General features: G+C 45.1%; 1 protein-coding gene across 1 annotated transcript in view; it reads left to right on the forward strand.

Annotated features, from left to right (window-relative positions):
• The window catches only part of EFCAB6 (EF-hand calcium binding domain 6), a gene marked incomplete at its 3' end in the record, with an annotated part of 234,913 nt that overhangs the window by 97,954 nt on the left and 121,518 nt on the right, over positions 1-15,441 (forward strand). Inside the window, exons 10-12 of the mRNA XM_080704765.1 lie at positions 6,603-6,713; positions 9,024-9,132; positions 14,741-14,908. Of these exons, the coding sequence (XP_080560891.1) occupies positions 6,603-6,713; positions 9,024-9,132; positions 14,741-14,908 (388 nt within the window). The remainder of the gene's footprint in view (positions 1-6,602; positions 6,714-9,023; positions 9,133-14,740; positions 14,909-15,441) is intronic.

Below are 15,441 nucleotides of genomic sequence, written 5' to 3' on the forward strand. Positions count from 1 at the left end.
CTTAGGCCTATTTCTAGTTCGTTTTGATATATGGTGTAAGGTAAGGATCAAGACTTACTCTCTTCCTGATACCTAATTTTTCCAACACCATTTTCTGAAAATGCTATTTTTTTCCTCTGGTGAACTACTTTGCACCTTTGTTAGAAATCAGTGGACCACTTAAGTGAGTCTCCCTCTGGACCCTCTAGTCTCACTATAAATCAGCTGGCCTGGTCTTGCATCAGTCACTTGATTACTATTGCAGTCAAACAGTTAAGTCTCCAGGCAGGGTAAGTCCTCCAGAGTACATCTTCCAAAGCTATACCTTTCTTTCAAAATTGTTTAGCTGTTCTAGGTCCTTTACACTTTCTCATTATGGAATCAGTTTATCAGTATGATAAAATCCTGCGAGGAATCTGATTATGGGTACAATGGGGAGAACTGCCATCTTAACAATGACCATTTAAAAATATTAAGCTTTTAAGCCGGGCGTGGTGGCGCACGCTTGTCATCCCCGCGCTTGGGAGGCGGAGACAGGAGGATCGCGCAGGTTCGAAGCCAGCCACGCGCGCTGGCTTAGGACACCCTGTTTCCAAATAAAAATATAAAAATAGGTCTGGGAGTGTAGCCCGGAGGTAGAAGGGCTTCCAGGAACCCCAGTACCACCAAAAAAAAAAAAAAAATATTAAGCTTTTCACTTTATAAGCATGGTATACTCTTCCATTTATTTAGGTCTTTAATTTCACCAGGAAAGTTTTGCTGCTTATCATATTTGGATCTTGCACATATTATCAAAACTTACTACTGATGAATTTTACTTTTTAAATACCATTGTACATGGGATTTTTAAAAATTGCATTTTCCAGTTATTCATGGTTCATTGTAAGACAGGTGATTTCTGTATATTAACTTTGACTAGCATGACCTAAGTTCATTAATTTATTGTTCTAGCATTTTCCCCGTGCAGTCTCTAGTGTTTCTAGATATATAGTCATGTGGCCTGCAGGTAAGGGCCCTTTCGTCTTCCTTTCCAGTCCATATGCCTTTCATTCCTCTTTCTTGCCTTGTTTTACCAGTTAGGACACTTCCACTGTCGATGCAGATTGACTGGCTAGGACGGTAAGTACGCTGTTGAACAGAAGTGGTGAGCGGGGCCTTTTCTCCTTGTTCCTGATCTTCCTAGACAGTGTGCCATCTCACACCATCCAGTGTGATGTTAGCCATGGGTTTGTTGTACATGTCTTTCATTCATTGAAGGACTCTCCTTTCTCTTTCTTGTTCGATGAACGTTTTTTATCATGAATATTGAGTTTTTATTTATTTATTTTTTTGGTACTGGGGATTGAACCCAGGGCCATTTTACCTCAGAGCTACATCCCCAACTCTTTATTTTTTAGTTTGAAACAGGGTCTTGCTAAGTTACTGAGACTGGCCTTGAACCTGTGATCCGCCTGGCCCAGTCTCCCAAGTACTGGCATTATTAGGCATGTGCCACCGGACCCGGCTGTGGATGTTGAATTTTCTGATGAGCATATAGGTCTTCCTCCATTATCCTACTAGTATGATGAATTACATTGATTTTCAAATGTTAAGCCAACTCCACAAGACAATATTATTTTTATTTAAGCTTTACAGAGACATAAAGAAGTCAGGAAGAAATAAGAGAAAAAAGCCCTCTGTGTTTTCCTCAAATATTTCCCCTTCCTGACACTCTGTTGCCCTCTGAGAAGCCAGAGCTCCACCTGTCGCCTCCCCTTCAGCCTGAAGAATGCGGTATGGAGGTGCTGAGCGCCCAGGCTTGGAGGGGTGCTCCCGCCACCGTCACGCGGGTGCCCGGCCCTCTGCGGGAGGGCTGGACACCACTCCTCAGCCAGGACTCCCCAGCAGAGCTCGCCTTGTCCGCTCACATAGCTTTCAGGGAGCTGATTTTCTGTTATGCCCAGAGTCGGCCCCGTACGATCCTGCTCTACCTGTACTGGAAGAAGTCAAGTTTTAGTTTTAATATTAATTTGTAAAATAAGCACATTATGCTATTAGGCTGTTTGGGCTTTTCAATTTTGGTGTGTGTGTGTGTGTGTGTGTGTGTGTGTGTGTGTGTGTGTGTGTTGTGTGTTTACTGGGGATGGACCTAGAGTCGTTTTACCTTTGAGTGACACCCCTAGCCCAATTTATTTTGAAACAGGATCTTGCTAGGTTGAAGAGAGTCTTACTAATGGCTGATGTTCTTCTCGAGCCTGTGATCCTCCTATCTCTGCCTCTCAAGTGGATTGCAAGTGTGTGCTACCACGCCCAGCCAGTCTGTGAACCCTAGTATTTTTGATAATCAAAAATTTTGAGTTTTAGCCAGGCGTGGTGGCGCACGCTTGTAATCCCCGTGCTTGGGAGGCAGAGACAGGAGGATCGCGCAGGTTTGAAGCCAGCTGCACACTGGCTTAGGAGACCCTGTTTCCAAATGAAAATGTAAAAATAGGTCTGGGAGTGTAGCCCGGAGGTAGAAGGGCTTCCAGGAACCCCAGTACCACCAAAACAACAAAAACAAACAAAAAAAATTTTTGAGTTTTGAGGTAATTAGTTAAGTTTGAGGGTTTTATTCTTGTACATTTTATTTAAAAACTTAAATATCAAATGAGTATAAACCTAAATTTTCTTCTAGTCTTTTTTTGGCATAATTTTAACTTTTTAGTCCATTTTGGATTTACTTTAGTATATAGAAATACCAAGAGAAATCTCCTTTTATATTTTTCCCAAAGTGCAAGACAGTTTCCTAAACATAATATATTGACGTATATTCTATTTTTAACCAAGTTCTACAGTAGCTACAGTATTTCTAGTATATAAAACTAATTCTAACTAACTGAAATTTAAGATGAAACCACACAGTACTGACAAACTCTATCCAAGTTTGGGGAAGAAAAACTGAGTGAAAAAAAATGAAGGAAACTTGTGTATGTGAGTAGTTACCCGCCGGCCAAGGTCGCGGCCCAGCCGCTTGCTCAGATGCTGCTCGTATGCTTAGGCAATGGATGAGTCAGCCTCTGCCCGTTTTCATAAGCAGGTCCACGTGCTAGAAGAAGTAGAGATGATAACCACGTATCAACCATATGCTGCTGTCGTCAGAATCATAGTGGAAGTGCTATAGAAGTGTTACATGCTATTATATCGTCATTAATGATATTTCAGTGATGACAGATGGATAAAGGAAGGGGGCGGGGCTGGGGGTCTAAAGGGGACATAGCATCATCATGGAAGGAAGGCTTCCTTGAGGGGAAATCGGGGAAGGTTCCTTGAAGAAGCAGCAATTGAGTTGAGACTTGAAAGAGAAGAATTAGCTATGAAAATATGGGGAGTAGGGAGCGATGGTGGAGCATGACAGATAGATAGCCGGGGAAGCAAGTGTAAGACCCAAGACACGGAGGAGCAGAGGCCTGGGGAGAACTGAAGGAGCTGTGTGGTTGCAGCAGAGAGACCAGGGAGCAGGCCAGAGGCCGGGTCAGGCAAGCCACGGGAGGGAGCAGGGCCAGAGCAAGCAGCCTTGTAAGGCACAGGATTTTAGTTCTTATCCCAGGAGCAATGGGAGGCAAGGGATTATTTTAAGCAAGGGCTAAGCTGGTTGGATTTGCATTTCAAAAAGCTCAGGCTAGCAGGAGTAATGGAAATATAGTGGAGGAAAGAAGGATAGGTACAAGAGTCTAATTAGGAGATTATTGCAATAACTCATGTGAAAGACAGTGCAAGCTTGGTGCTATGTGTCGGTGGATGTATGGAGGATGGATGGATGAAGGATGGAGGATGGATGGATGGAGGATGGATGGATGGATGGAGGATGGATGAAGGATGGAGGATGGATGGATGGATGGATGTTGGTTATGTGACCTAAGTTGAGCAAACAAGACTCGGTCTTATGCTACTTGATCTTGTTTCCCACTGTCTTTTTCAAATTTCCTTTCTGGCTTAGTTCTTTCGTCCCTGATGAAAACACAATCAACCCCGATCCTTCAGGTGTGTCTTGGATCACACGAAGGGCATCACTTGCAATGCCAAGGCAGGGGATTGATGGGCTCCCACCCCCAGGTGGGGCCTCACAGCCAAGAACAAGGCGGGAAGACACCTGTGGGGGTGCTTCCCCTTCCCCTTTCTGCAAACTTTCTGACTCCTTCAGGAATTGCACTGCACAGGGGAAGCAAGAAAGGGGAGCCGGGAGGTTGTTGTCAGGCTGGTGCCACCAGTTCGCAGCTGCATTCTGGGGACCTGGAGAGTTTAAAGGTGTTTCCTTCCAGAGGGTGGTCGGCTGTGGCTTTCACATTTGGCCAGGGCAGATGCATCTCCTCCCCAGCTGGTTGCGTGGGCCTTCTCGCCCCTGGGGTCTGAGAAGGGATCTTCTCTACCCTGGTCTGTTGGTCCCTCCGAGTGGCTGTCTGGGCAGGAGCTGAGATACCCGTGTGTGTCTGTGGGCTGGAATGCTCCCTCTCACTGGCCCTCGCCTGGCTGCAGAAAGCCTGGGGAATTCTTTTCTTGATGCCTCTGACCAGGCTAGAGCAGCAGTGCCCCGCCCCTGCCCAGCACTCTAGTGAGCTTCCCCCGTGGCTAGCCTCCTTACCTCTCACTTGCAAGATCCCCAAGTGGGCACAGGCCCACTTACCCCAGCTGGAAGGGATGCATATCAGGCTCCTGCGGAGAAACCCTTAGCATGCCAGGGGCTTGCTCTGGTCCTGGTGGAAGCCTTCCACTCAGGAGGGGAGGTAGTGGTGGAGATAGCACCTTATGAGGATGAGCTAGCTGATTGGAAGACAGCACGGACGCTCCCCTAAGAGCCATCTTGCTGTGAAGTCCATTGAGGGGCAGTTCATATAGGAGCTGGGTGACCACAGACCTGTGGCACCTTCTTCCAGGTGGAAGGAAGTGTGTGGTGCAGTTGATTTTAGTCACCTGCTTGTGCAGTAGTTTCCAGTTCTGCAAGCCTCAAGGACAAAGCCCTTTCTTTCCTTAGGCTATCCTTGTTCCTGTTTCATTTTCCCGAGTGTAGTTCCCAACACTTACACAGAAACAGGCGTGCCCCGAGGCCATCTTGCTGATCAGCAAACTCAGGGTAATAAAACAAAACATACAAACGTCACCGATTACCATGGAAGCCAGAGTCAAGTGAAGTTCAGCGGGGACCGGGCCCCAGATCGGGGCTTGGCTTCGAGACCACAGCCTTCAGGGGGAGCCAGCTCTTTTAGCAGGGCGTCAGGTGAAGTAAAGGTGCCTTGGCCTGGCCCTTTGTGCCACTGGGCCGATTTCCTCCCAAACCCTCTCTTGTGCTCGCTTTTCTGGGCTTTTTAATGCCGTTGATGTGAGTAGAGAGCTTGTTTGCCTACCCGGTTGCAGGTCAGGCACTAGTCTAGCAGTCCAACAGAGCAGCCTGCCTCCCGCCCGCTCTGGGATCTCCTGTGTTAGCTCAGGACCTTAGCCTGTGATACTTCTTGCCATCCTGCTGTGGATGGTCACTAGGTGCTTGGTACTTGGTGCTGCTGGGTGTGTAGGTCCGGGTATGCAGTCAGATACGCCACCGGCTGCAGTGAAGGCCAGCCTGCTTTTCCCTTGCCAGCCGCCCTTGTGAGAGCCCTCCCAGGGGTGTCAGTGCCCTCCAGTACAGGCGAGTCAGAGGCGGAAGCAGCTTGCCCAGGTCGCGTGGTGGGAAGGAAAGGGGCGAGGTTTGCACTCCGGCCTTTCTGAATCTCAGAGCTCTCTTCACACGAGGACACTCCTGTTGGTGACGAGGACTTGGAAACTATTAGGCCCCGAGTCACCGGGACTGTGTGGGTTTGGGGGATTTGTTTTAGCCCAGTTTTTCAGCTACTTAGTCTTGCTAAGACTTTAAATCTGTTCTAGTTTTCTCTTGTTGCTATAACAAAGTACACAGCCTAGAGGCTTAAAATAACACAAACGTATTATCTTATGTTTGCAGGCTAGAAGCCCAACCAAAGACTCACCAGGCGAAAATGCAGGACTGAGCAGGGCCCCGGGAGCTCTTGGGAAAGTCAGTGTTTGCTTTTTCCTGGCTCCTGCGGGCCACCTGCATTCCTTGGCTCACAGCCCCTTCCTCACCTTCAAAGCCACCAGTGCCACATCCTCTCCTGGTTCTGCTTTTCTCCACTCTTAAGAGCTCATGTGATCAGACACCCTCTCCCCTCCCAAGGTTCCCTTCCATCCAAGGACCATCCTTAGTTCTATGGATAAAGTCCCCTTGCTGTGTGAGGCAAGGTGCCCACAGATGCCAAGGATTAGGACAGGACTACTTCTAGAACCAATATTTTGTTGACCACAATAATTGAACTCTTCAAATACTGAACTGGCAAAAAAATTATCTCATAGACATTAGAATTTTAACCAAATTCCTTTTCTTTCTGTGTGCTACTACTATCAGAATATAGACGGGGATTATATAATCAGTTTGATTTTTTCTTGCTTTTAAAAATCAATTTTTAGTACTATTTATTTTACTAAATGATTCTGTTGGTCTTACACTTGAAACTTCATATAAATTCATTGCCGCTGTTTTCAATTTACTGTTAAGCATCTAATCCATGTGGTGTTATAGAAAAAAATGTTCAAAATAATATTTTTGTTTTCTTTTAATCCAGATTTGGGCTTAAAACCACCACTAAAATCAATTGGAAGCAATTTTTGACATCATTTTATGAGCCTCAGGGGTTAGAAGTTGCTAATTCAGTTCCTCTGAGAAAAAGAAATGGGTATGTAAAAACAAAACAAAACCCAAACTAAAAAACTAACCAACTAGAACTAAATTTTAGTTACACAAGTCATAATACGCAAAAGACGAGAGAATATCTGAGTGACATTTTCTGCATGTATTGCATACCAAGTAGTCTCCCTTGAGTGGTTGTCGACTTTTACACGACGATTTACGGTTTACAATTATTTTTACACATTTTTCTTATTTAAAATTGCCTTAAGCTATAAGGTCGTTATGATTATTATTCCAATTCTTAGATGTTGGATAAGACATCTGAAGTGGGTCTCGTGCTCAGGGTGCAGTGTGGGCGGCAGGCAGGGGTGAGAAGGCCCCTGGCGCACCCGCCCACCACCTGCCACCCACGTGGCTCCCGGAGCTCCGGCACACGCCCTGGGAGACGTGTGCGAACGTGTACCGTGCTGTGTTCTGTTGACCTGCGCCCGGTCACTTTCATGGAGCGGTTGTCACGGGCCCTGGCGCTTCTTTGCCCTGGGTGTCAGTGTTTATTTTATTCAAATGACAACTCCCACCTCCAACTTACGACCTCATGTCAGTTGTGGTGGGGGCCCCGATATGTACAAAAAGAAAAAGACTAATAAGGCATTTTGGAATTCATACTTTTGCTCCAAGACGCCTTCTGTCTACGTTAGCAGCATCCTGTATCGATTGACTTATATGAATCTTAAAGAAAAAGATCAGCCCTATAATCTCAGCACATGCATCGAAGCACTGCGCTCTGTTGTTAAGTAAAATATGCCACAAGTTAATTCCCATTTCCCTGGGTCCTCTCCCTGTCTCCGAATTTATGAATATTTAGTGACCGCCCTGATCCCCAGCCTTCCTGGTATTCAGACCCCTCACTCCCTGTTCCTGGGACACAACTCTGTGAGCTCGTGTTTTAAGGGAAGTTTCTGCTGTTTCTTGATAATTTTATGATCTGAGAATAGACTACTAAAGTTTCATGTACTTTAAAACTGTGATTCTCAAGCAGGGTCAGTTTTGCCTCCCAGAGAAACTCAGCAGTGTTCTGAGACGTTTTTCCTTGTCAGCTATCTACTGACCCCTAGGGGAGAGCGCCAGGGACTCTCTACCCCCTGCAGTGAAGCCCCACAACAAAGTCCTGGCCCTGGATTCACTCCAGTGACAACTCTGACCTCCGGGGCTACCTGCTCCTGCCAGTGCCAGTGAGCCTTAGGTAAAACGAGCTCCCAAGTGTCGCACGGGACTCAGACGCAGGGAGCCAGAGTATGTTCCTGAAAAGCAGTGGTAGGTGTGCGCTGCTCTGTATTTGCACTACTGGAAAAGGCTGAGGTGCAACGAGAAGGCCTCCGACACACGTGAGAACGGCCGCAGGTGAGCCAGCGCACGTCAGCCATGCCTTACTCAGAAAGCGTCTAACTGAGCGCTGGGGGCGGGAGGCCCAAAGAGTATTTTGTTACAAGATTCAGATAGTCACCCTTTATTTCCTTTTTCTTTTTCTTTTTTCTTTTTTATTTATTTTTAATTTTTTGGAAGTAGGAATTGAACCCTGAAGCATTCTACCTCTGAGCTACACCCCCAGCCCTTTTTATATTCTATTTTGAAACAGAGTCTTGCTAAGTTGCAGAGGGCCTCACTAAGTAGCTGAGGCTGGCCTTGAACCTTGCATCCTCCCGTCTCAGCCTCCCATGTCTTGGGATTGCAGGCGTGAACTACTGTGCCCGGCTTGACAGTCGCCCTTTCTGAGCAGAGCCTCTACTGAAGTTGCTTTTGAACTCCAGAGCAGATGTCCTGGCCTCTGAGGGCGGACTGGTAGACGAGAAGTCTGAGCTCAGCGTTGAAAGGCAGAGACACGAAGGGAAGGGGAGGCATCTGATCACACAGGGGTCACAGGATGGGCAGCAGAAGGGGGCAGGTTGTGGGGTCATAGCCTCACGGTTTTAAGGTGGGGAGCTAATACCCTCAGCTGGGGATGAGCATGCTGCCGCAGACTGCCCGCGTGGCCGGTCTCAGCAGTGACTTGTGGCCTCCCTCCTGGTCTTTTTGGGATCAAGATCAGATTCGCAGAGTGGCCGGCCAGCACGGGGCCGGCAGGGCACGAGGTGCAGCTCACCGATGCCCGCGGTGTCTCACCGTGGTGCTCCCCTATTAGACGTCACTGCCCGAGTGACAGACAGGCCCACACGAGTGGGTGCTTGTTCAGGAGACAGAGCTGCTCACAAAGAGGGTGCCAGGACGGCCGCCATGAGGGGGCTTGCTTTTCATATTAGGAAAGCAGAAAGTTGGAGAACGTAACCTTATTCCTCTTTTTCTCCTTATTCTCTTGTAGCACCGACCATAGAAACCAATCTTGCAAGGAAAGTATTATAGCAAAGTTGTTTAGACACAGCGAAGACACCTACACAGCACTGAAGAAAGCATTACTGATAATCAACCCCGTAAGATTCGGAAACTCCTCTCTGTTGAACAACCCATTCTTTCTTAGAAAGCTAACACTCAGTGAGAGACCGATAAAAACCCTGTACTCACCCCATTTAGCCGCCCAGCAAATGTTTCTCAAGCTCCCATTAAGTGTTGGGAATTGTTCTGAGTGTTTGGGGTATAAAACTCAGTGTTGAGAGCTGAGCCTGATTTGCTGTAAAAAGTAATTGCAATACAGTCGGAAACTGCGATGGCGATGAGAGAGCCAAGCAGCAGGGTGGTTACACGCGGAGCGACATCGCTGACTGACTAGCGAGCGCTGCCACTGTGACCCCACCCCCAGCCTATGCTGGGTCCGTTCATAACCGACTTGTTCCCCGTAGCAGGAACATCTCCTTAGTTCCAAAGTAGCCTCTTCAACGTGTCAGTTGTACTGCAAAGGGAGGTAATTCACACATGGGCAGCGTGCTTTCTCTCGCTGTAAACATTAGTTCCTGCTCACTTTTATGTTTATTTTATCTTACTTTATTTGGGGTACTGGGGATTGAACCTAGGGGCATTCTACCTCCTAGCTCCATCCCCAGCCCTTTTTATTTTTTATTTTGAAACAGGATTCTACTAAGTTAAGGATGGCCTTATTAAGTTGCTAGGGCTGGATGCAAACCTGCGATCCTCCTGCCTTGGCCCCCAAGTATTAGTATTACAGGGGCTGGCCAACATACTTAGCTAATGTTTTGTGTGTGTGTGGTACTGGGGTTCCTGGAAACCCTTCTACCTCCGGGTTACACTCCCAGACCTATTTTTATGTATTTTTTTTTAATTTGGAAACTGGGTCTCTTAAGCCAGCTCGGCTGGCTTCGAATTTGCGCCATCCTCCTGTCTCCACCTTCCAAGCCCGGGGATTACAAGCGTGTCCACCATGCCTGGCTTAGCTAATGTTTACTTTATAAAGCAGCATTTGGATATTTTTGATGCATAGAAATATTTATTTATTTATTTATTTGAACTGGGGATTGAACCCAGGGGCATTCTACTTCTGAGCCACACCCCCAGTCCTGTTTTTTTGTTTTTATTTTGAAACAGGGTCTCCCTAGGTTGATAAGAATTTTACTCTTTGCTGAGGCTGTCCTCAAACCTGTGCTCCTCCTCTCTCAGCCTCCTAAATACTGGGATTAAGGCATGTACACCATGCCCGGCTAAGTTTGTTTTTTCCTAAGCACCTTCTGTGACTGAGTCTCTAGTAAATAAGTAAGGTGTGTTATTTGTCCTCAGACTCAAATAGGATCATGTATAAAATATTTCATAGGCCAGAGCCGTTGGCCTCCTCCCGAGCCTGCCAGCCAGGGAGCCCTGGGAGCCTGGACAGTGCTCTGGGGAATGGCACGCACACACACTGGAGGTGGCCTGCAGGCTGCGGGTGCCCCCTGCGCTGGAGACTGGAGCTCCTGCCTGTCAGTCTGGATGCCATTGCTTGGGGTTTCCAAGTGAAGGGTGGATTCAGAGAAGTGGAGTTCCACGGTCCTGGAGGGTCGTGCCTATTTTAATTATAGATTTTACCTTTTATCTACATGGGGTATGTTCCAAGCTCTACCTGGTGCCCCCAGTGTATGCTCGAAATCACAGATAGTACTGAACCCTGTATAGTCACGTATTGTGTAATGACAGGCAGGCATCCTGAGAAACGTACTGTGAGGTGATTTGTCGTTTCATGAACATGGTAGAGTGGACCTAGGTGGTACACCTGACTACACACAGAGGCTGTTATAAGGAGTTCTAGACAGTCTAATTAGAAAGAAAAAGAAATAAATTGTGTCCAGATTGGAAAGGAAAAAGTATAACTGTCTTTATTAAAAGACATGATCTTACATGTAGAAAATTTTAAGAAATACACACACACACACACACACACACACACACACACACACAACTAACAGAGTTCACAGAGGTTGCAGGATGTAAGATTATTATACAAAAATTAAGTCTATTTATACAAACTAGTAATGAACAGTCTGAAAATGAATTTCCAAGAGTAATCCCATTAATAATCACATAAAAGAGAAAAATGCCGGGCCATACATGGTGGTACATGCTTGTAATCCCAGCATTTGGGAGGCCGAGACAGGAGGATCATAGTTCACAGACAACTTCAGCTACTTATGTCCTCTGCAACTCAGTGAGACCCTGTTTCAAAATAGAAAATTAAAAAAAAAAAACAGGGCTGGGTGTGTCTCACGGAGGTAGAATGTTCCTGGGTTCCATCCCCAGTACTGCAAAAAAAAAAAAAAGAAAGAAAAAGAAAAAGAAAAGAAAAGAAAAATGCCTAAGAAATGTAATAAAAGAAGAACCAGAATTGTTTATTGAAAATTATAAAACACTTAAAAGATAATAAGGGATATGTAAATAAATGAAGAGACATCCCATATTCATGGATTGGAAGACTCATCATTAAGATGACAGTTCTCTCCAAGTTAATCTGTGTGTTGAGTGCAAATGCTCCTCAAGCCTAGCTGGCACTTCTTTTGCTTCTGCAATTAAAAATTTATATTAGCCGGGCGTGGTGGCGCATGCTTGTAATCCCCGCGCTTGGGAGGCTGAGACAGGGGGATCGCACAGGTTCGAAGCCAGCCTCAGCTACTTAGTGAGGCTCTCAGCAACTTAGTGAGACCCTGTTTTCAAATGAAATATAAAATAGGTTTCAGAGTATAGCCTGGAGGTAGAAAGCCCCTGTGTTCTACCCCCAGTACCATAAAAAAATGATCTTAAAGTTCATATGGAAATTCAACGGTCATGTAACAGCCAAAGTAATCTTGAAAAAGAAGAATGAAATTATAGTACTTAAACTTCCTCATTTTCAACCTTATTATAAGGCCACAGTAATAAAGATTCATGGCACTAGCATAAAGATATACATATAGGTCAATGGAACAAAGTTAAGAACAAATCCTTACATTTATGATCAGTTCATAAAGGAATTGACCATAAATGTCAAATGGGAAAAAGGATAATCTTTCCTAAAATGCTACTGAGAAAATTGGTTACTTATATTCAAAAAGATGAATTTAAACCCTTATAACATATATAAACAGACTATAAGAGCTAAAATTATAAAACACTTAGAAGAAAAATATATATGTGTTATTTGTATGTATGTATAATATCTGTGATTTTGTGTTAGGCAAACATTCTTGGCTATGGAAAGCGTGACTCTAAAGGAAAACAATTGACATATTGTACTTTATCAAAATGAAGAACTTTTGTGCTTCAAAACATACCATTGAGAAGGCAAAAAAGAAAATGAAAAGACAAGCCATAGACTAGGAGCATATATGCACATCATATGTCCTATAAAGGACCTGTATGTGGAATATACAAGAACCCTTAGAATTTAATAAAAAGGTGACTTCTTAAAGTGAAATGGGCAAAATGTTTTAATAGACATTTAAATGGGCAAAACATCTTAATAGACATTTTTACCAGAATGGGCCAAGTGTTTTAATAGACACTTTACCAAAGAAGCCATACAAATGGGGATAAGTACATAAAAGATGCCTGACATCATTGGTTATTAGAGAAATGCTAAGCAACACCATAATGGGTTACTACTTTTCATAGAGGATGGCTAAAATAAAACAGACAGACCATAATAAATGTTGACAAGGATGTGGAGATTCTAGAACTCTCATTCCTTGCTGGCGGGCTTGTAAAATGGAACAAACACTATAACTAACAGTGTAGATGTTTCCTTAAATATTAAACATAATCTACCATACAATCCAGTCATTTCACACCTAGAAGCTTCTCAAAGAGAAATAAAAACCTAAGTCCATACAAAGACTTGTGTACAAAGACTCACAGCAACATTCTTCACAATTTCCAAGCTGGAAATATCCAGATGTTCACCAAAGTGGAACCAGATTAAAAACACGTGCCCTAACCATACAGTGCAGTGCTAATCAGGAAGAGAGTGGAGCAAAACACGGGCACGTGCCACCACACGATGAGCCTCAGAAACACCTCGCCAAGGGAAAGAATCCAGACGCAGACAACACATACATATTGTAGGACTCTATTTACATGGAGCATCCAGGAAAAAAAGGCAATTACATGGAGACATAGAGCAGTTCAGCCAGTCGTGGTGGCGCACGCTTGTCATCCCAATGCTTGGGAGGCCGAGACAGGAGCATCGCGGTTCGTGGACAGCCTCAGCTACTTAGTGAGGTCCTTCTCAACTTAGTGAGACCGTGTTTCAAAATAAAGAATAAAAATAGGGCTGGGGGTGTATCTCGGAGGTAGAATGCTCCTGGGTTCCATCCCCAGTATCCCTCTACACATACATACACACACACCAAAAAAAAAAAAAAAGAAGAAGAAGAGGAGGAGGAGGAGGAGGAGGAGGAGGAGGAGGAGGAGGAGGAGGAGGAGGAGAGCAGTTGCCCTGGGCTGGGGTGGGAAGGAAATGGGTGACAGTGTATACAAGGTACCTTTCAGGGTGATAAAAATGTTTTAGAATTAGTGGTGATGATCACATAATGCTTTACATTTATCAAAAATCCTTAGAGGTTGTCAGTGATTCCTATTTGGGCATTAAAAAGTTAATTATCATTCCCAAATCAAAACTAAGCGTGTACATACCCCTTAATTTACCCCAGACATTCTACTTTCAGATTCTGATTTTGGGCTCCAAAGCAGCAGGTGGCATTTGCACACTGCTTGCCCACTTGGTGAACCCTTTGTTGTGTTATATTCACACTGCTGCTCTAGGAGGCGGAGGGTCTTCATTTCTCTTGTCTTTCCAGTAAACAGGAGCTCTGGATTTTTATTTTTAATTTACTAATCAACAATTTTTTTATCCTGGGGAAAGAAATTGGTTGCAGAGTCTTTTGCTTATAATATGTTTTCTTTATGCAGCGTGGCTGAAATTTTTCTTGCTAAGTAATTGTCCACTTGTGTAATTGATGAGGTTGGTTTTACTGAAAACAAGCGTCATTGACATTCTTAGTAAATTGGCACGCTGTAATCGAACTGCTGGGAAGTTCTGAGCCACCCAGGTGGGGCCGGGAAGGAGGACAGTTTATGTTGTGGAAGCCCCCAGGGAAGGCGGCCAGCCCCTGCCCAAGATGGGCCTCCTTCCTCACTGGCCATCCCCTGCCTGTGTCCTGGTAACGAGCTCTGTAGGAGTGCACTTGGAAAGTTCTAGCATCCCCACGCCCACAGCTCTTGGCACACCTGTTGTTAGTGTAACAGCCATCCATTGAGGCATTCTCCTTTCAAATCATAATTCTCTTTGGCTGGGTGTGGTGGCACATGCTTATAATCCTAGGACTTGGGAGGCTGAGACTGGAGGATCGCAGGTTCGCAGCTACTTAGTGAGACTCTGTTTTCAAATGAAAGAATAAAAATATGGCTGGGGGTGTAGCTCAGAGGTAGAATACCCCTGGGTTCAATTTCAATCCCAGTATATCTATCTCTCTCTCTCTCTCTCTCTCTCTCTCTCTCTCTCTCTCTCTCTCTCTCTCTTCTCCCTCCCAAGTTCACTCCTTACCAAATATTGCTAAATATGTATAATGCTTTATTTTCTTGTATTTTTTCTTCTCATTCTTCCCTTGTATACACTCTCATGCTCAGAAACCCAGTGGACAGCTAACAGGGGAAGAACTGCGGCATCTTCTGAACTGTGTGGTTATAAAATTAAGCGACTCAGACTTCAAAGATCTCATGCAAGTGCTTGACCCCGGGGGCTCCGGAGTGGTCAAGGTCAAGTCCTTCATCGATCTGCTGGAAGACAAGTCCAAGGTGAGCTGCAGCCACTGCACTCCTGGTTTTCTCTTTAAGGCAGAAGGTGTAGACCGACTCCATGTTTTCAACTATATTAATTTTCACTTCAGGTAAGAGTTAAGTGATAGCAGTTGTTTGATTTTAACTTTGCTTCAAAGTCTTCTTTATCTTTACCAATGGATGATATTTGCCATTGAAAACCTGTCTCTAAGTGACAGCCTCTTTATGGACAGCATGTAACTTGTTTCCCCAGGGCTGGACAGCACTCCACTGCTTGCAGCCCCATCTTAAAAAGGAGGGTTTGTGCCGGCTGCGGTGGTACATGCCTGTAATTCCAGTACTCAGGAGGCTGAGACAGGAGGATCACAGGCTCGAGGCCAGCCTCAGCAACTTAGACTCTCAGCAACTTAGCAAGACCCTCTTTCATACTAAAAATAGCTAGGGGTGCAGTTTGGAGGTAGAAAGTTCCTGGGTTCAATCCCTAGTTCGAAAAAATGGGAGGGTTTGTGAAAAAATTGTCTACCCAATGTGATGTGCCTTAAAAAAAACCT

The sequence above is a fragment of the Muscardinus avellanarius genome, assembly GCF_963383645.1.
Source record: "Muscardinus avellanarius genome assembly, chromosome: 11".
Taxonomy (NCBI): domain Eukaryota; kingdom Metazoa; phylum Chordata; class Mammalia; order Rodentia; family Gliridae; genus Muscardinus; species Muscardinus avellanarius.